The sequence below is a fragment of the Stegodyphus dumicola genome, chromosome 3, assembly GCF_044657685.1.
Source record: "Stegodyphus dumicola isolate Sdum_Otavi_A_Nest chromosome 3, ASM4465768v1".
Lineage (NCBI taxonomy): Eukaryota > Metazoa > Arthropoda > Arachnida > Araneae > Eresidae > Stegodyphus > Stegodyphus dumicola.
The window spans coordinates 235,193,157-235,214,659 of record NC_140770.1 but is presented as its reverse complement, the minus strand read 5'-3'; the positions used below and the strand labels follow the sequence as shown (position 1 = coordinate 235,214,659).

Below are 21,503 nucleotides of genomic sequence, written 5' to 3'. Positions count from 1 at the left end.
GTAATATTTCTGGTTATATACCAGGAACTGCAATACCGCCGCCACCACCACCACTTTCAGAGTAGTCAGCTCTGAAGATTGCTCTTTAAAGAGTTGCTACACTTTGTTTTAAGGACTACTATGTGAGTAATATTGGCGATTTACAATATTTCTTGTTGCTGAGGAGGATTTTCATAATATCTGCATTCTCCTTGCGTTATTTATGACTATTAGTTTTTGTTGTGCAGTGTTATTTTCCAAATAAATTGCTAATTTCTTTCTGCTTATCTGGAATGAATATTTAAAGAAACATCCCTGAATCCGTAGCTTGCAACAGTATTTTCTTTGTAATAATGTGTATAGATATTGCTTTTCTTTTCTGCAGGTTAAAGATCTTTGGAATGAAGGAATAATAAATCCCAAAACAAAATGTTGGGCACAAGGAATGGATGGTTGGAAACCTATACATAGCATACCCCAACTCAAATGGTGCCTGATGGCTACAGGAAACGCTTTGATGAATGAGAGTGATTTAGCGAATGAAATTCTTAGAATGCTAATTAAAATTTGTGAATATTTTCCTAGTCGGTAAGTAAAGTTTGTGGAATCAAAGATTTTAAAAAAGCTGGGAATATCAAATTTTAAATATATGCTTTATTTATTTATTTTATTTTTATTTTGCATAATTTTTCAGTGGTCTTTAAGAACATATATGTAGGAGCATAAAACATAAGTTAGGCCTGAGATTAAAAATAACATCCTTTTTTAAATTTGGATATATTTTTTAAATACCTCAAAAGAAACCTGTTTGAGATCTTTGTTGTTTCAGTTTTCATATTTTGTGCTTTGCAGAAATACAAAGTATTTTTATTTGAAAGAAATTTTGTGCTAGCCTCATATACACACATGATCCATTGAATTAAATGCATAGCTATGAATAGTTACGTATTTTTTTCTTTTTAATTTTATTTTTTATTCTGAGAAATATTCTAATATGGTGGGAATTAGTTATAGTCTGCCAGTGGTATTAATAAACAGTGAAGTAATATCACCGCATCTATTTTTCTTATCATTTGGCTTTTCTATTTTGAATAATTAATTTTAAATGCAAGATTTTTATGTTCTATATCTATAATTTCAGTGTTACTAATCCTTATAGTAGGTTCCTGCTTTGCTTAAAATTGTTTCAAGTATTAAACTGAAAAGTGTATACTAAAATTAGATTACAATTTCTTTTTTTAACTGATATATATTTGTATAGTTTTTAATTTTAATTCACTTTACAGTAATTTCTAAAATGTTACACTGGTATCTGAAGTTTTCAGTTGCACTAAAAAAGGAGGGAGGGAATTGCAATTGTTAGTGTGAATTGATTCAGAATAACTTACTAAATTCTTAATTTGCTATAGATTATAGCTGACCATTTTTAAATATGCACTGGTAGTCTCTGTAGACATGCTAAAAATAGCTTATTTATAACTTTATTCGTAATGCTATTATTTTTTCTAATAAAATATCTCGCTGAAAATCAGTAATTTTTAGAAACAAATGGCAGAAAGTATCGTTTCAGTCCATAAAATTTTAACAAATCAACAGAAAATTTAGATTCATTTAACTAAAGTGGAAAAAATGTAACATATGTATATTTAAATTTGCATAGTGCTAAATTTTAATTTTCCAAAAATTTAGACAAAAAGAATCTTTTTGTAAAAACAGTAATTGTTGATATCATGTCAAACAATACAAATAAATGAATGAAAATTGTTTGAAATTCCCAGATAAATATCCTTGAAGAATATTGATTATGTTTATCATTATTTCTATGCATCTGTAAACTATCTGAATTTCATTCATTATACTGATTTTTTATATATTATAATAGACACTTCCTCTTCATTGCTATATATGTAGTTTTGTCGAAAGAACTATTAATTAAAAAAAAAAAATGTTGTATTTGATCTTTTCCATTTATCTTTCTATTCAGAGATAAAAGTTTCATTTTGAAATAATTATCAGTAAACTAGAGAACAATTGAAAGCTTGGAGAACTGCATCCATGTGCGAAAATTTTTGTTTGGACTAACTGATCAAGGATTTTCCCTTTAAAATATTTGTAGTGAAAATTTATGCCTTTTTGTAACGGTTGAAGAATTAAAATAAATAAAAATAGAATATGCATTCTACATTTTTCAGCTTTGTGTGTGCCATACTGTAATTACCATTAATGTGGTTTTATTAAACTGTTTACAATTTTAAAATCTTAGTTACTTTTTAAGGTTCCATATATAATGTGTCATTGTATGTTGCAGTTACATAGTGTGTGAATTTGGTATAATCAGTGTAGCAGTAGTAACATCTCTTGTATCAATATTTTGATAAATATTTCTTATAGGAACTAAAAACGTTAAGTGTAAAAAAATTGTGAATAACTTGCTGATATGTCTGCTTCCTATTCACACTGTATTCATCACCAACCATATGTATTAACTTTGAAATGCTTTGTTATTTGTACACAAATAAAATCTAAATTATTTTCACTTATTGATTTTTCATGAGTATTATTTTTGATCAGTGTCATTTGTGTTTTGGAGAAAATATTTGTTGATCAATGTTATTCTGAACATGAATTTTGCCTCCTTTTAGTGAAATAGTTTGTATTTTTTTGTATTATTTGTATTATAACACATAAAAAGCAAGTTTTTTTCCCTCCGCTTAAATTTCTAGTGATTCAGATGGCTCAATCATTCGTCCTTTACCTAGAGCTAAACGACAGTTATCAGATTCTACATGTTTGCCACATATTGTTCAAGTAAGTATTTTTTTAAGCAATTTGGATTTCAAAATTTTTACAGTGTTTGAAATGTAAAGTAAAATTGATTTTTTTAAAACTTTTAAAGTTATAAAGGAAATTGCAAATAAGTAAAAGCATTCTTTAGTCTATCCAATATGTAAAACATTCATAATATTCTAAAATATGCTATAATCGATAACTCTTATGCTGTGTTTAGTATTCTAAATTTGATATACATTAACTCCTAATATATTTCTTATTATTATAGCTCCTTCTTACTTTTGATCCTGTATTGGTGGAAAAAGTGGCTATATTATTGACACATATAATGGTGGATAACCCAGCAATTTCAAGGCTCTATCTTACTGGTTTCTTCTTCTTTATTCTAATGTATACTGGATCTAATTTGTTACCAATTGGTAACTTGTTGCAAATATCTCATTCTTGTCAAGCCTTTAGATGTGAAGAGGTAAAATAATTGGTCTCTCTTGTATATATATATATTTCTTCTTGTGTATATATAATTTCATATAAATGATGAATTAATGAAATGTTCATTGTTTCTTACTCCCTTAAGATATATGTTATTTTAATAGAACCCTTTTGTTAAAAAAGTTCAAGGACTGTAGGACAGTTCTACTTAAATTGTGAAAATTATTATCTAATCACATTCAAAGTTAATATTCATTCAGAAGAGATATGTATGCTTTTGAGATATTTCTGAAAGCATTAGGAGAATGCTTCTTTCTGTATGTGTCATAGACTGCCTTTCTCATAATTTCAGATAGCTTGAATTACATGAAAATATTGACCCCATAGAACCATGTATGGCATTAACCACTTATGGCATCAAAGGCATCAGTATCTGATCAAGGAAATCCTAATTTTCTTTGCTCAAAATTTTGAGAATCGAAATGGTCATCAAATGATCAACAGATGCTTTCATCATTTTGTCTGCATTATGTATACGTATAATACAGACTAAACTGTTCAGTATGGTGTTACTTTTCTTCTGTAGAGTGTATACTGACACCCTCTAACAATGAAAATCAAGTATAGCAAATGTCATGCCTGTTGTATAATGTTTCATAATTTTTTCCTTAATGCAGTAGTAAAAATATTAATTACAAACTAAATTTGTGCATAATTTCGGACAAAATTAAGAATGATGAATTAATGAAATGTTCATTGTTTATTACGAAGATGAGAAATGCACAATGTTTGAAATAATGTTGTAAAAAGCTGTTCTTTTGTTCAGAATTGTTCACAATTGTTAGATTGTGGTCAATTTTAACATGGGATGCAAAAATAAACATTTTTGGCATATTTTGCCTTTTTTTTTTTTTTTTTTCCTAAAGGCAAGAATGCAGCTGAGGTTGACAAAGAGATATGTGAAATTTATGGTTTTGATTGCCTAACAGAATGCATGTGTCAGAAGTGGTTAAAAAATTTTCATTCTGTCAATTTTTCATTTGAAGGTGATGAACATTTTTGCCAACTTTCTGAAGTTGATGATATCAAAGCCATAACTGAATCAAAATATTATATGACTGTTTGAAAAATTGTGAAAAAGAATTAATGTGTCACAAACAGCAATTGAAAATCACACAAGATGCCTTGGATTCCTTATGTGGCTCGATATTTGGGTTCCGCATGAATTGAAAAAGATAATCACTTAATGGAGGAATCAGTGTTTGGAATATAATGATAATGTTATACAATTGACATTTTCTTGAAACAAATTACCACAGGTGATGAAAAATAGATCATATACAATAGCATTACTTGAAGAAAATCATGTTCCAAGCATGATGAATCAGCACAAATGACATCAAACGCTAAATTGTATCATAAAAAGATCATGCTGTCAGTTTGATGGGATTACAGAGGTGTTGTGTAGCTGTGTCCATGCAATGTAATTATCAGTTCAGATATTTACTGTCAACAACTTATGAAATTGGAGGAAGCAGTCGAAGAGAAAAGGCCAGAATTGTCAAATGCAAAGGAATCATGCTCCACCATTACAGTGCAAGGTCTCACACATCTTTAGCAAACACGTACAAATTTATTGGAGCTTGGTTTGGGAAGTAGTGTCACATCTTCCCCCATATAGTTCCTGGCCTTGCACCATTGACCATTATTATTTATTTCTAAGTTTGCACAACTTCTAAACAGCAATTTAGATTTAATCTGAATTTTTTTTTATATATATATGTTGTAATTTAATTTTAGAATTTTTTTTTTTCCCTTACACATACCTTGTCCAAAATACAAAATTCTTGTGAGTAAAAGTTTACACTTGATTAAAACATAAACAAAATGCACTGTTAAATTGTTACAACAGGAAGGTAAATCCAGTTAAAAATAAAGTTGCATTGCAAACCGAAGAAATCTTTTGAAACTCTGCGACAAGTTTTAAGAAGTTATTAGGTGAAGCCGCATGAAAGTCTTAAAAAACAAGTTTGTTTGTGTTGTTGTAGCAGTATAGGCCCAATCGCAAAAATCTCACTGCAAACATGTGCATGTTTTCATCATAATTACTGATACCATGGTATGATGGTCTACTCTCTAGTCTAGGCCTAGGTCTTGGTCCTCAAAGCTGTGTGAAAAGACCAATACAGTCTGTGGGCTAAAACCCTTGATCTAAACCTATCATTTGTTACCTTAATATTTTCAGTACAGATGTTTAAGTACCTGAAGTATCACTGAGGTTTAGATCCTTAATGTTTAAAATTGATATCAGCTGTTTATTTGGAATGATGCTGCAAAACTGCCAACCCTTCCAATAAAATCAGTAGATTCTCAATTTTTCATTGCATTTACTGGTTATTCTTATCTTGATTTTTAGTTTATCTAAATTTATATCATCCTTCTTAAACAGAGTTCTAGAAAAACTGATCACTAAATTTTGAAGTAAAAAGAAAAGCATTTTTCTTTTCCATTTTATTGTTTCTATGGCACAACTCTAAGGAATAATTTTTAACATAATTTCTTTTGAGTTCGATTTTTGAACTGTTTTAGAGTTAAATAGGCATATAGATTTCAAAACTGTAGTTAGTTTTGTTCTATCACATCAGGTTTGTCTTCTATACCTTATGTGAATGTGACCACTCATAAAAAAACAAATGACTAATGTATAATGAAACTGCTGTTCTCCAGTGTAATCTAAGTTCAGTAATAAATAGTTTCTTTTTTTAATTTAAAACTTTCTTTGTATTTGCATATAGTCTTTTGTATCATGCATAACCTAATTTTTTAATCCATGAATTTTCATATGTATTCTTAAAAGTACTTAATATATTTTAGCTCTGTTTATCACTCATAATGAATATTCAAGATATATTTTAATATTTTTCAGTAATTTCAGCTTAAACGCAAATTACTATAAGTGGCTTTGTTTTAACAGTTTATTTTGTATTGATTTCTGTACTTATTTTTTTATAGATTCAAGCTTCTTCAATTATGCAACGCAGTATTCTAGGTCAGTTGCTTCCTGAAGCTATGGTATGTTACCTGGAAAACCATGGAGCTGAGAAATTTGCTCAAATATTTTTAGGTGAATTTGATACACCTGAAGCTATATGGAGTAATGAAATGAGGTAAGGGCCTTGGAATATTAAATTAAATTGAAATTTTTTAAAATTTGAGTTCAATGTCAAAATGTAGAATTCAAAATAAATGTTAACTTTTCTCAGTATGTGTAATTTTCAGTTACTTGAATTTTTTTAAAACACTTTCTCAAGCAGTATGTCATAAATATTTTTAAAAAATATTTTTTGACATACTGCGATGTATACTAAACAAGTATAGTTTATTTTTAAAACAGGTGTTTTTTATTTATATTCAGATAAATCTGATTGATATGTGGTGTGTAAAGGTGACTTTTTTTTAATATAATGAATTAGTATTTAATGTTTTGTTCCTATGTAATCAAAACTGTCTAAAAAACACTGATCAAAACTGTCTAAAAAACACTGGTGTATGTGTGTGTATATATATATCTGTTATGAAGCTGCAAACAAGGGAGATTAATTTTTGCAAAATTTCTTTCTTTATTAATTTCTTGATTCAGATCAATGTCTTAGTATCTTAGTTTTTGCTTTAATGTAGTTCATGTATTAATTTACTTAATAAAATTCATGTCTTCTTGCTGATGTGTTGGGTCAAACATTATTTTTAAACTTAAATTAAAATTTAGCAGCACTTTGCACTAATTTGTTACTTTTAGTACTAGCGTACTTTCTTCTTACCTTGTTGACTACTTCTTTTCTACACTCACGTTTGTGAAAATTGCAACACCATGAAGGACTTACGCGAGTGAGCTGAAATTTTCAGGAAATGCAAAGTAGTGCATGATATGCAAATGATTAGAATTGCAAATCCATAGCGCATGCGTATGCTGAGCAGCGCCCTCTGAACGGCTGATGGATCCGAATAAATAGACGGCTGTAGCGAGGCGTGTATGGTTATCGGTGGTTATCTGCTAGTGGTAAACGTTAACTCAATCTGTACTTATGCCTCGTCGACGAAAGAGAGCGAGATTTGAACAACTTACAGAGTTTGAACGAGGGAGAATCATCGGCCTTCGTGAAGCTGGATTGTCGTATCGTGCAGTAGCCTCTCGTGTGCAGCGTAACAGCAGCACAGTGATGCGCGTTTGGAAGCAGTGGACGGACGAGTGTCGAACAACTCGGAAATCCGGGAGTGGACCCCGAAATGTGACGTCAGCTCACGATGATAGACACCTGGTCCGCATGGCGCGGACGGACCGTACAGCTTCCTCTAGACAATTGGCAGCACTGTGGTCAATAGCTACATGTGTTTCATTGTGTGCTTCATCAATTCGTAGACGTCTGCTGCAGTGTGGACTGCGTGCACGGACTCCTTTATACAGGATCCCCCTAACGCACGACCATCGCCGCCTGTGGCTACAATGGGCCAATCAGCATAGAGACTGGCGTGCTGATTGGCAGCATGTCGTGTTTTCTGACGAATCCCGCTTTAATTTGTGGTACCATGATGGCCGCATTCGTGTCAGACGCTATGCCGGTGAACGCCACCTTCCGGAGTGCATTATCGAACGCCACAGTGGACGAACACCTGGAGTTATGGTCTGGGGCGCCATAGCATATCATAGACGATCTCAATTGCTACGAATTGTGGGCAGTCTGAACAGCAACCGGTATATCCGTGAAGTTCTACAGCCCGAAGCTGTTCCCTTCCTTCAAAGCTTGCCAGGCGCTGTATTTCAACAGGACAATGCCCGCCCTCATACTGCTCGGATTGTTAAATCCTTCTTTACAGCGCAGCAGGTACAGCTTCTTCCTTGGCCTGCGTGTTCCCCGGATATGTCGCCAATTGAACATGTGTGGGATGTCATTGGTCGGCGTCTTGCTCGTGATCCTCGTTCTGTTGCGTCTGCAGACGAACTTTGGGTACGCGTACAAACGATATGGAATGCTCTTCCTCAGTCAGACATTCAAACTTTGTTTGACTGCATGCCACGTCGTGTAGCAGCACTTATTGCGGCGCGTGGTGGCCACATAAAATACTGATTCTGATCTCTTGTTCTTGTTTGTTTGCTTTGAACATTTAATCATTTATTTGTACCACTACCACTCAACTGTGTATTAAATTGCATTCAATTATGACGATTCCTTCTTGGTGTTGCAATTTTCACAAACGTGAGTGTATATATATCAAATTCAGAAAATTAGTCTGTTTTATTATGAGTAAATACTTCAAATAGTCATTTCAAATACCTGTATTTCAGCATTAATATATATTTGTTGAATATATTTGCTTTAATTTTCATTCGGTAAGAAATTAAAAAATTGTAAATATAAAAATTCTGTCTTAAAAACCATTTATAAACTCTTGACTTTGAATGGCTTGACTCTTGACTTGTTTTTATAACTATTGTTGTTAATCTGTATGAAACATACCCCATACCTGTCAACAAAGTTCATTTAAAGAATTGCCTCAGTACAATTGGAAAAGAACTTGGAGTGAAAAATCAAAAAGGGAATTTATTGTTAAAATTAGCTATTAATCTTCCTACGATAATTCTTTTTAGAATGGAAAGCTCCTGTTTTCAACGATATCAAAAATAAACTTACTTAGTATCATAAATTACCTTTTTTCCGTAACAGACTGATATTTAAAAAAAAAAAAAAAAAATCGTGACCTTAAGCAGAATTTTACTATTACCAAAGTTGGCAAGCTAGTAACAATATCAGCATCATTTGAAAAACATTTTATGGTTCACTTATTGAAAAATAACTTCAGCAGCCTATTACCTGTTACATATATGTGGCAACATACTAGTTTAGTTGCTTGTTGAACTGAAGTGAAGTAATCACCAGTTGATGTTGGTTGGTAATAAACAATGTGCTATGTGATCCTGTAGTAATGTCACTTATTTATTGATCAAGTAATATTAACATGAATATAACATAATGTAGTGTAACAAATAATTGCCAGGCAATCCTTTGGTGTTTTTCCTCTCAGCAGACGTAAGATGGAATTTTGTAGCCCACAGCAAAGCCTAAAAACTGGCACAGATTCAAACATCTGTTCCACATTTATATGAAAGCTTCAGGAAATGCTTCAAAAGATTTAGATGTGAAAGTTGCTTTATTTTTAAATGCCGCTGGTGAGGAAGCAGTTGAAGTGTTTAACATGCTCAATCCTTCAACTAGAGATCAGGGCAACTATGAAAAAGTGCTTGAAAGGTTTGAAGCTTTCACGATGCCTAAAACAAATGTCGTGGTGGAGAGATTTTTATTCAATAAGAGAAAACAAGAAGAAATGATATTTTTTTATTGTTTCATGACTGACCTGAAAAAATGGTAAAATCTTGCAAATTTGGTGAGCAGAGTGACTCTGTCGTACGTGATCGTATTGCCCTTGGGGTATTAGATGCCAGTTTACAGGAGAGGATGCTGCGAGAAAATAATCTGAGTTTGGAGAAAGCAATTGATTTAGGGAAAGCAGCTGAATTGAGCAAAGCTCATGCTCAAACGTTAAGAGAACAAACACAATGTTGACAGCGTAACTAGAGGGAAAGTGAAGCAACATCAGGCAGGAGGAGCCAATGCAGCTGTAGCAGTAAGGAAGCACAGAGGATGGCATGATGACGCTTCAGATATTGAGATGTTTTTGTGTAAAAAATGCAACAGGCATCACATTAATGGACAATGTCTGGCACATGGAAAAAAATGCTTTAATTGTGGCAAACTAAATCACTTTTCAACTATGTGCAGACTGAAACACATCCAAAATGTTTCTCAACATAATAACACAGATGTATATTGTGAATTCCATAAATGTCCAGAAAACTGAAAGTGTATGCTCAACATCGTCTACAAAAGAGTGGACTAAAACCATAATTGTTGAAGGGACAAGTGTGACCTTTAAGTTTTTCACAGGGTCTGAATTGAATGTTTTGACTGTGAAAATTTATGAAACACTGAATGAGTGCTAAGTACTCTAATCTTATTGTAAACAAGTGTAATATTGTATTAGAAGCATTTGGGGGGGAGAGGTCCAAGGTTAAACCTGATGGGTCGTTAATGTTATAGTGTTCCTCAGATGGTGAGGGTTGTACTCTTACAGTTTTTAATTGTTTCTAGCAAGCATATGTGTCCATTATTAGGATTTGATGCATGTGTTTAACTTAATTTGATTCATTTTATAAATAAGTTTGGAATATCAAATAAAGGTAAGTTGGATCAATATACAAATATTTTACCTCTATCTAAAGATCAGTTTATTATTAATAATTCAGACGTGTTTGAAGGTGGGGGAAAATTTAATGGATTTTGTAAAATCACAGTAGATGATCGGATCTCCTGTGGTCTCCTGTAGTGAGACCACCACGTAGAATACCACTTAGTTTAAAATCTAAAGTTGAATTAAAATTAAATGAATTAGAGAGACATGGCATTATTGCAAAAGTTGATCAACCTTTGAACTGGGTTAGCAATCTAGCAATAATTGAAAAAGCTAATGGATCCTTAAGAATATGCTTTGATCCTAAAGATCTTAACAAAGCTATAAAAAGAGAACGTGTCAATTCCAATAATTGAGGAGATTTTACCAAAGCTATGTAATAAATCAGTTTACTCTGTTTTAGACTTAAAGGATGGGATTTTTCAAATAACGTTAGATGGGAATAGTAGTGATCTTTTTACTTTTAGCATACCATTTGAATGCTATAAATTAAGGCTTCCAATGGGTATTTCCTGTGCACCTGAAAATTTTCAGAAATGCAATCTTGAAAATTTTTAAGCAATAAATATTTTGTTATTTCACCAAAATTTTAGTTTCTTTTCTGAGCTTTTTCATTTTGGCAACCCTATTTTCACTACTCAAACAATAAACTTGTTTCTGAGATTTCTCACCATCTTCTATTTTAATGCCAAATTTCTAGCCTATGCCAATTTTTCAAAACCTTTGCATAATTCAATTATTAGAAAAGCAGTTTCAAAGATATTATTAGAAAACCAAAGTCCTGTAGATTTTCACTTTAAGGAATGATTTAAACCAGAAATGCTAGTCTAGATGCTACCACACTTGCAGTTTGAATACTAAAATAGCTGCACCATTTTTTTCAGAAAAGTTCTGAGTTTTTTATCACCTGTTACTTTCAAGAAATTCTTATGTTTTTCTTTTTGTTTCATTTTAAATTTTGGAGAGTTTTACCAACTGTTTTACTCTTTCAGAAACAAAAAATTTGTAAATTGAAGTTTTATGGGGAAATTGGCCGTTATATTTTTATTGTATAAAGCATGTTATTTTTATCTAGAATTTTCATGTTTTACAATGTTTGACATTTTTAGGTGTTCTAAATTGTTTTGTAACTCTCCTTAAGAAAGACTGTAAATATCTTTGTACAGGCCATTAGGTTTTATTTGTTGTTTTATTTAAATTTTTATGCTCAGACAGACAAGAGGAATGAAACTATTTTCAGTACTATCTGTTCAGGTTTTAATGTTTTAAATTATTACCCCTGACGAGTCGATATGAAGCATTCAAATATAAGTGATTAATATGCATTTCCATAATTTAAAGAAAAAATTTAATATCATTTTACTAATTCAGTTTGCTTAATACTTCATTCTAAAGTTTAATAATATTCTGCCTTTTCTTTATGTTAAATTTCTAATTAAATGTTTCTAAAAAAATTTTTCCAAGGTAGTATATTCGATATTCCTCTAATTTTTTAAAATTAATATTTTGTTAAGTTAAATTAAGCAGCTTTAGTTCTTGATTTTAAAATTATTTTTTTAGTTCCTTTTAGATCTGAATTCTTTGCTATTAAATTGCTTGGATAAATTTCATGTTTAGATTTAAAATGCTGTTCTTTTTACTTTTGAAATGAGTGTCTGAACTGAAATTCAGTGAGAATGTTTATTATGTGTTACTGAATTTAAAATTTCTGATTGGATATTGTTTCAACTTTCCCAGGCGTATGATGATCGAAAAAATAGCTTCCCACATCGCAGATTTCACTCCACGCTTGCGTTCTAATACAAGAGCATTATATCAGTATTGTCCAATTCCTGTCATACAATATCCTCAGCTGGAAAATGAACTTTTTTGCAACATATATTATCTTCGACATTTGTGTGATACTCTCCGTTTTCCAGATTGGCCTATAAAGGATCCTGTATGTATGTTCTAAAATTTGTATTTGTTCCTGTATATTTTTTCATCCCGAAATATGAAGTTTCACATGGCCAGTAATATGTGAAATGAATGTATTAGGTTACTTCTAATTTCTAGAATTTTTTAAATTGAGTTCTTGAATATGTAAATGCACAAGATCAAAGAGATATTCATTATTTTATTATTATGTTTTATTTGTGCTTATTATATTTTTCTTTATAAATTTTCATAATTTGAAAGTATCACATTGAAAAATTATTATAATTTTTATGTATATAGGCTGTGCTACGAGAATTTTGGCCTTAGATATTGATAAAAATAAGCTGACAAAAGTTATATGGAATGAAAAGAATTACTTAAAAATTTACAGTGTTTCCTTCACATTTCAGATATGTTATGTTAGTTGTATATATTCCTTATAGTATCTAAATTCTTTATGAAAAATACCATTGCACACATTTTATGCTTTCAATGAGTTAATTTGATATTAATATTGTAGTATTCTTTCTATTTAATTCTGTAAAACAAATAATTTTTATTATTTTATTTTTCTCATGTTAAGAAAATCATCCAAAAAAGAGTACCTTAAAGATATTCTATGGGGATTAAGTGAAAGCATTTCCATAATATTCCTGAGAAATGCCATGCTATGTGAAACTGGTTATGGATAACAGATTTAAATTATATTAAAGTGGGCTGCATTTATCTGAACTTTTATAGTTTTAACATAAGCTGTTTTCTAAAAAATTTATAATTTTATATATTTTGGAAAATATAGTTTATATGTTATGCTAATTTTATATGTTTTTGTTTTGTTCAATTGTATGAAAAGTAGTCTAGGTTACAAAAAAAAAAAAGATAATATCTTAATCTGCCCAACCATCCTGCAACGTCACCATTTGTCGGCAACTAATTTTTTTGGCAGTCTAATTCATGAAAAAAGGGTTGCCATTTCAAAATATGGCAGCTGAAAATTACATAAAAAGTCAATGAATTAATGAAATAAAAAAAAGAGTACCTGAAAACTGAAGAAACATGCATAATGAAATAGTTGAAATTACATAAGGAATTCATATTAAAACACTCAAAATTTCATAAAACTGTAACAAATTAACGAAATTAAAAACACAACAAATAATAAAACCTTTATCTTTCTGTATTTTTCATCTCCTACCAGTGTGTATAGCAATCTGTTTTAACTTAAAAAAAAATCAGAGAATTGCAGAGCATTTTGGCACTTCTCTCCATGTGCATATTGATCTATATACTAATTTAAAAAAAAAAAAAAAAAACTGCATTTTTTCAGAGAAAATTATTACCACAATCAACTAAGAACAATTCGCAAACTGCTTTCAAACTGCAAGATTTTTGTAATAATGTAACATCGGAGGTAAATAAAAGCTAGCCAAACAAATATTTTTTTTTTCATTTTATTACTTAATAATGAAAATCAGCATGGACAATATTTATTACAGCCAGTGAATACTGGTCAGCTATTTGCTTCAAAATCTCTTCAAAGTAATCCTTCCTTTCCAGGTCTTATTTTCAAATGAATTACCAGGATAGCTGGGACAATTAGATCATTTGTAAAATACACCTTCATGAGATGTACATTTCTACACTCTATTACTATTAGACAAAACACAATATTTCTGCAAAAATGCGACACTTTTTTGTTAGCAGGCAAATTCTACAGTTGCATTATGCTTCATTATATGGGGAAAAATCTGCAGATGAATTGCAAGTAGAAACTACAATCAAATTCCAAACTCACATGCAGAACGGTTGCCAGATAAAATCATAAAATTCTGAGTTGCGTACTTTGGTGACATAGTGCTTTGCTCTGTTGTTTCTTGTCATGTTTGGTAATGCGATAGTACCCAAAATAATTACATTGTTTATGTGCACTTTTATAGCTTGATATATATGATTACAAATCATTTGTATTTTTATAGTAAAATTTGTTTTAACCCTCTGACCATTATGGGTTTTGACCGAAATTTTAGAGGTTCCCAAAATGTCATGAATAAGCTGTATTTCCTTGATTATAACTCCAAATTGACCCCACTCACTTCGGACTATAATTCTTTTTTTTTTTTTTTTTTTTTTTTTTTTTTTTTTTTTTTTTTAGTATACATCTAGTGAGAAATCAGAATAAAGATCTGGGAGAAATTTTCATGTGTAACAAATGGGAAAGCCATCCTTCGATACAGAATTCTATGTCCATAATCTTTGGAGAGTAAACACCTTAAAAAGATATTTGACTGATTAACAGATGCGTGTGGCATGCACCATATCAGTTTAGAGTTTGTTACATAATTGCCACATGAAGTGGTCAACATACAGCAACATCTAAAGGTTGTTTTTAGTATGCAGATCTGATGTTGTGGTAGAATAAGATATAGTGCCAAGTGAGAGAAAACCTTGTTGCAGTCCTTGTTTAACCCCTTCAGAACGGGCGTCCCATATACGCTTTTCCTAAGAGAACGTCTGTTACAGCCGGGTGTTCCATCCACGCATCACTAGAGATTGCATTCAGAGGACGGATGCTGCATATACACATTTTAAGCTGGAATGTTTTTCTGAAGACCACTAGATGGCATCCTATGACCATTACTTTTGAAATGAACACAGTTTTAGGTTCCTGACCTTGAGTTTGAATGGTTCTGCCTGACTTTAGTATTTTACTCCTCAACTGTTGTGAGGATGGGGGGGGGAGAAAGCATAAACATAAATGGGCTCTTTAAATCCCCACATGCTAATATAAACATTCATGTGTCTAATTCAGCGTTTCCCAACCTTTTTTGGCCAAGGCACACTAGTCGCGGGGAAAAAAATCACGAGGCACACCACCATTAGAAAATGTTAAAAAATTAACTCTGTGCCTATATTGACTATAATAAAGTAATTCTCTTGAATAGGAATCAAATAAGCACAAAGAAAGTATTTTATAATTACTTTATTATGAAATATTAAGTAAACAGAATAGTGAAAAATTATAAAATACTTTCAGTGCGAAACCTGGGCCTGTTTGGCCGAACACAAAGCTGATATTCTGGCTGGAATCGAAGAAAGACACACACGTAGCTCTTCGTTAACAGTTCTCAGTCTCTCTCTGTATTTGGTTTTCATAGCAATCATGCTTGAAAAGCTAATCTCACACAGATATGTAGTGGTAAAAGGGAGCAATGTCAAAATAGCTTTGTTTGCCAGAAGGGGGAACTCCTTGGCAGTATCCAACCAAACACTGTCCAAAGGTAGATCAGCAAATCTTAGCTTGCAACCACGATTTTGTCTCAGTTCAATTAGTTCCTCCTGCTCCTGTAAAGTCATTTCCTTTCCAACAACTGATGCTGAGCTATAAGGGTCCCTAACCCAGTCAAGGCATTCAGTGGAGACTGAAGAGAAATAAAATGACAACTTCTCCTCAAGAGTTTTTAAATGCTTAACTATTATCTCACACAGTGCAGCAGTGTGAACACCTTGCCATTGCATGGTGAGTGTGAACATTTCAAGATTGCCACTTTTCACGTGTTGATGCCAGAGTTGCACCTTTGAACGGAATCCATTTATTTTATCTGTACTTGTAAGCAGGTTTTCATTTCGGCCTTGCATTCGGGTGTTCAATTTATTCAGATGATGAAATATATCTGCCAGGTATGCCAGCCTTGCACACCACTCATCACTTGCAAGCTGCTTTGCGTAATCTGACCCCTCATTTGTCAGAAACACTTTAAGTTCCTCCCGCAGCTCATACACACGAACCAAGACCTTGCCACGCGACAACCACCGGACCTCCGTATGAAACAGCAAGGTTTTATGCTTTGCTCCCATCTCCTCATCAAAGCTGCAAATATGCGACTTTTCATGGGTCGTGACTTTACAATGTTTACCATGCGCACAACATCATCCAACACATGAACTAAGGCTGATGGTAAAGTCTTGGCTACGAGGGCCTCGCGGTGTAAAAAACAATGCGTAATAATCACATCTGGATTTCTTTCCTTCACTCTGCTTACAAAGCCTTTGGTGCGCCCGACCATGGCTGCAGCTCCATCGGTGCAGACACTTGTGCAGTTTTCCCACTTAAGTCATCCTTGTTCAAGGTATTCTGATGTGACCCGAAAAATTTCTTCTTCTGTTGTTTTTTCTGGCAATACCTTGCAAAAAAAGAAGTTTTCTGTAATTGCATCACCATCAACAAAACGCACATTAGCTAAGAGTTGAGCATGTCCACTGATATCAGTAGACTCGTCAAGTTGCAATGCAAATTTCTCACTGATACGGATCTTTTCCAAAATCACACTTTCGATGTCTGCAGACATGTCATTAATACGCCTGGAAATTGTGTTGTTTGAGAGAGGGACTTTGGCTATTTCCTTTGCTGCTTCAGGTCCGAGCATCTCCTCTACAATAGCTTTGCAGGCAGGAAGTATTAATGTCTCTGCCACAGTGTGCGACTTTTTTGTCTTGGCTATAAGTTCAGCAACTTGATAGCTAGCTTTAAGAGCTCTTTCATTTACCTTTGTTGTTTTTCTCATAAAAGTTGCCTGTTTCTCCATGTTGTCACGCAGGCGAACAAAATAGTCCACATTCTTGTTTTGAAGCAAAGGGTGTTTCGTTTGGAGATGGCGTTTAAGTTTGCTTGGGACCATAGCACAGTTAGCTAGCTATTCACCACACACCACGCACAGTGGAGTTGGTTTGTGTTCATCTCCAGTGAAAGTAAATCCAACTGAAATATAGCTTTCGCTATATTGCCTTGCGCCAGAGAATTTAACCATCTTTGCTTTCTTTTGACCCCCACTCATACTCGGGCTCTCATCTGGCTCCAGATTTTGTTCAGAGTCCAGTTCTTTCCTTTTCAAAAACTTGTCCATCACTGCAGTATCAGTGTCTCTCTCCTCACAGCAGCCGTTGTCTCTCTGACACTGTGTGAGGCGTCTGCCTGCGTCTCATGGGGGCGGGGACACGGCGGACACTTGTCAAGATTGGCAGGGGGAGGAGTTATAGCACTGCACAGCGCCGTGACCACCTATGACACTGGCGGGGGGAGTGACGGGAAGGAGTTATAGCGGGCGAACAGCACCGTGACACCCAGACCCGGCGGCACACCACAGTGCTTCAGACGGCACACTGGTGTGCCGCGGAACAGCGGTTGGGAACCGCTGGTCTAATTTATATCCAGTTCTTATTTTCATTCTATTTTTCCTCTGCTTTGTATGGGTTTTAGGGTTACTATGTGGAGTTCTGTTACGTTTTGCATTGCCTTCAGATATATTTCTGTTTCTTTTCTTTTTATTTCAGAAAGCCTCACCTTCCGTCTATTATGGCGGGAAAGCACTGTTTATCAGAGAAAAAATATCCTTGTATGGTTAATGAACCATGTACTAACACAGATGAGAGTGATGATTCATTTTCTAAAGAGTTCGAAAGTGATACTTTTTCTAAGAGTTAGAAAGTGATACTTTTTCTAAGAGTTAGAAAATGATACTTCTCAGTGCTTCAAGATTTACCACACTCAATCTTCATTTTAAATTTTGTTGCTGTTTACTGTAAATAGTCTTTATTGTGTTGTTTTATTAATTTTAGACTTTGTTGATAGATTTTTATCAATTAAAATTTTGGAATAATTTGAATAGCGTTTCCAAAAATTATTTTATAAGATAAGCAGATAAATTAGGTTAAGATAAGAGATTAGATTAATTATTTGTTATCTTAAATAAAATTATCCTGTAAATTTGTAAATGGGAAATAAATTATGGAATGTCTGGTATTGTTATATTATGCAATTTGCTGCTTTTGTGATAATATCCTACAATCATCAAACTGTAAACTATCAATAAACTTTGTCAATCCTGCAGACACTCAGACAATTGAATCATATTAGGGGTTCTGAAGCTGAAAATTCTGCACAAAATACAGAGTACCACATTGCAGATATTTTCAAGTTATGAGAAGCATGATGGAGATTTGTTAATGATGACTATTTTTTGGTCATGCTGCATTATATTCATAGCATATGCAGCTGAGCATTGCCTCTTTTAAGAGTCATTCCTGCTCTGTCTCTCTCTCTCCCCCCCTTTTTTTTTGTGTGTGTGTGTGTAAAATTGGAAGCAATTTGAATTTAATGGAAAAAAATTTAATAGGTTATTAACCCTTTCACATCAACTTTTTGATTTATAAAAAGTTTTTCTTTTTTTGAATTAAATTATTATTTAAATGACAACACAAATATGCAAGAACATTTCTTTTTTTTTACATTTTTATAAAATTTGCATTTGACATAAATGCCCTTTTAGGTTTCCTTATGTGCCGTCATCAACTTCTGGTTCAGTATTTTCTTGATCACAACTTGAGCTCTCCAAATTCTCCTGAAGGTAGTTACTTTCATCCATGTTAGATTCTGAAGTCATATGAGGGGAGTATTCAAAACCACTATCTTGAAATGGATCCACATCTTCAGACTCATCCCAAAAACGATCAGCAAGCTGTTGTAATTCTCTGTTGTCTACCTTCCTCTGTTTGAGGGGGAAAAAAGATATATGCATATGTATATTTTTGAGCTCGCTTAAATAGCAAAAACCAACTGGGATGCATTCATCCCCAGTGAGAATTTGAGAGGGACATTTATGTCCGATGTTGAAATTTTCAGCAAAAAAAGGAAATAAAAAAAAGGGCAAAAAAAGAGATAATAAAAAAAAATTTCAGCAAAAAAGGAGATAAAGTATGTTAGCAACACCATAACAGTAATTGTCACCAATTTACAGTAAAAAACGAATAAAAAACAACAAACAGACTCACAGGTATAAGTTAGGGCATGTTTGCTTTGTCTCTGGATGAAGACTGACTTGAGAGCATGGTGAAATTGGTAAGAAACCTTTAGTCAATGTCCAGTACTCAAATAGGGCACACACTTGTGTGTTTGTAATAGACGTGCTTCTCTCTTGATTTTTTTTTTATTTTGCTATGGGACATATATAACCTATTAGACTTGAAAAGTTAAAGAAATTAGTGAAATAATTTTTGTTTATGTATTCTTAAATATGTGTATTTATTTTCATATTTAACAATAGCATTTTAGTTTCATCATGTAAGAAATTAGTAACTAACTAAAAGCATCAGATTGCATAGTAAATCAATACCAAATGTTTTTACATCAGTGAAATTTTAAAAGATGCAACTAAAATGTTGACTGCTTATTTTCAGGTAAAGTTATTAAAAGATGTTTTAGATGCTTGGAAGCAAGAAGTAGAAAAGAAACCACCAGTTTTATCTTTAGATGAAGCATATGAAACTCTTGGACTAAAACGAGAAAATCAGTAAGTAATTATGGCTGTATGAATTTTTAAAATACAAAATGTGTAAGAAAACACTTTGAGAATTCCTCTTGTGTTGATTGCTTGATCAACAGAAATATATAATGGTGCCAGAAAATTTCAAAATAGTAGTATGAAGGAGTAAGTTTCTATTCTGCATACAAGTAAAGAATGTTAAATGTCATTAAACATTATTACTGAAAATCATTTTGTTGTTGTTGGTTTGTACGGTTAGTCTTCATCAGTCTTGTTTATTTATTTAATGTTATTTTTCTTTATAAAGACTTTGCTGAACTTGACATTTATATTCTTGGTATCTTTACTTTTATTGCTACTGGGAGTAGCTTTAGCCTGGGAATCCCATCCATTTGTGTTTGCTACTATAGAAAACTGAGTTTTATACACTTGTCAGGAGGTTTTTACTTCATAAGTGAACACTTTTAGAGCAGGTTGAGAAGGCACGGGTAAAAAATTAAGACTGTCAGAATTATTTTCTGCTGTCAATGTGAATTTCTTTAAGCTGCCAACTTCTTTAGCGACAGCAGAAATTCTGTAATTGATTTGTTATTTGACAGCAGAAACTGTCTTTTATTTGCTGTTTGACAGAAGAAACTTTGTCTCTGATTTGTTGTTCGATAACAATAACTTTTTTTGTGATAACTTTTTGTTGTTCAGCAGCAGAAACTCTTTCTTCACTTTCTCCAACTTTATTTTCAGCCATGTTAATTCTGCATTCCATAGTCTCAAATTTGACTTCTATCACAAAGGTAATTTCTCTTTTCATTTCTTCTTGACCTGCTACAATCTTTTCTTGAACTGATTTGATAGCATTTTGCATCTTTTCTTGAACAGCTTTCATCTACTTCTTAACAGATTCTTTGCTCACTTTCGTCCTTTACTGCTTTGCTTGCATCTTTCTTGAACGGCTTTCATTTCATGTTTAATGGAGTTGACGACCCCTTCTATCTTTTCTTGGTCACCAGCTGCCTTAGTAGTTCCTTCATCACTTTTGTCACTAAAAATTGTTTTGTATGTAAGGGTTCATAATGAGTTGAGGAACACAGAACTGATGATAGCGTGATAAAATTTATTTTTACTAAAAGGAACATTTTATAGTTCTGGAACTTTCCACGTAAAATATTCGTAAACCTCTTCTCACCATCACAGAGTGCAATCAGTGGTTACACTTCAGATTACTAAGAACATTAAACACAGCACAATACTAAGCATATCTAAAGATCAAAGTTCACATGTATATCTCAGTTCTCCAAAGTCTAATATGAACTAAAAAAATGAGAACCTCTCTCCTGTGTTATATAGTTTTCCCTCAGCTGCCAAGAAATCTGCAGTACCTTCCACTTTTCGAACTTACTGGAAAGTATATAAGGGCCAGATACGGTTACAGTTACATATAGAGATCAGTTACAGTTATTCAGTTACAATATCACAGTTATCTAAGGACAAGACCAAAATTTTGGTAAATATTTACCAAGTTCAGAGACTTTTGGTAATTTCTTGTCAAATTTTGCAACAAAAATTAGTCGCCTAAACCATCACTCGCTTGACAATATCGTACCAGTTCAGTGCGATAGCCGGTTGCCCCAATGTTAAATAGACTTGCCTCTGTAATCTGATTTTCCCAGTAGAGCTTTGCCTCTTTAAATTTTCGTGTTACATTATATAACAGAATACTATAATTTCACTTAAATTATTTATATGTATACAAAATTCGTAACAATGTGG

At 32.7% G+C, this 21,503-nt stretch overlaps 1 protein-coding gene across 2 annotated transcripts in view; it reads left to right on the top strand.

Moving 5' to 3' along the window:
* Rme-8 (receptor mediated endocytosis 8) overlaps positions 1–21,503 on the top strand; it is a 196,094-nt gene that overhangs the window by 116,437 nt on the left and 58,154 nt on the right. For both annotated transcript variants that reach the window (XM_085813925.1, XM_085813926.1), the window contains 6 exons: positions 365–567; positions 2,703–2,787; positions 3,038–3,238; positions 6,214–6,368; positions 12,241–12,442; positions 19,651–19,763. In XM_085813925.1, the coding sequence (XP_085670051.1) occupies positions 365–567; positions 2,703–2,787; positions 3,038–3,238; positions 6,214–6,368; positions 12,241–12,442; positions 19,651–19,763 (959 nt within the window). The remainder of the gene's footprint in view (positions 1–364; positions 568–2,702; positions 2,788–3,037; positions 3,239–6,213; positions 6,369–12,240; positions 12,443–19,650; positions 19,764–21,503) is intronic.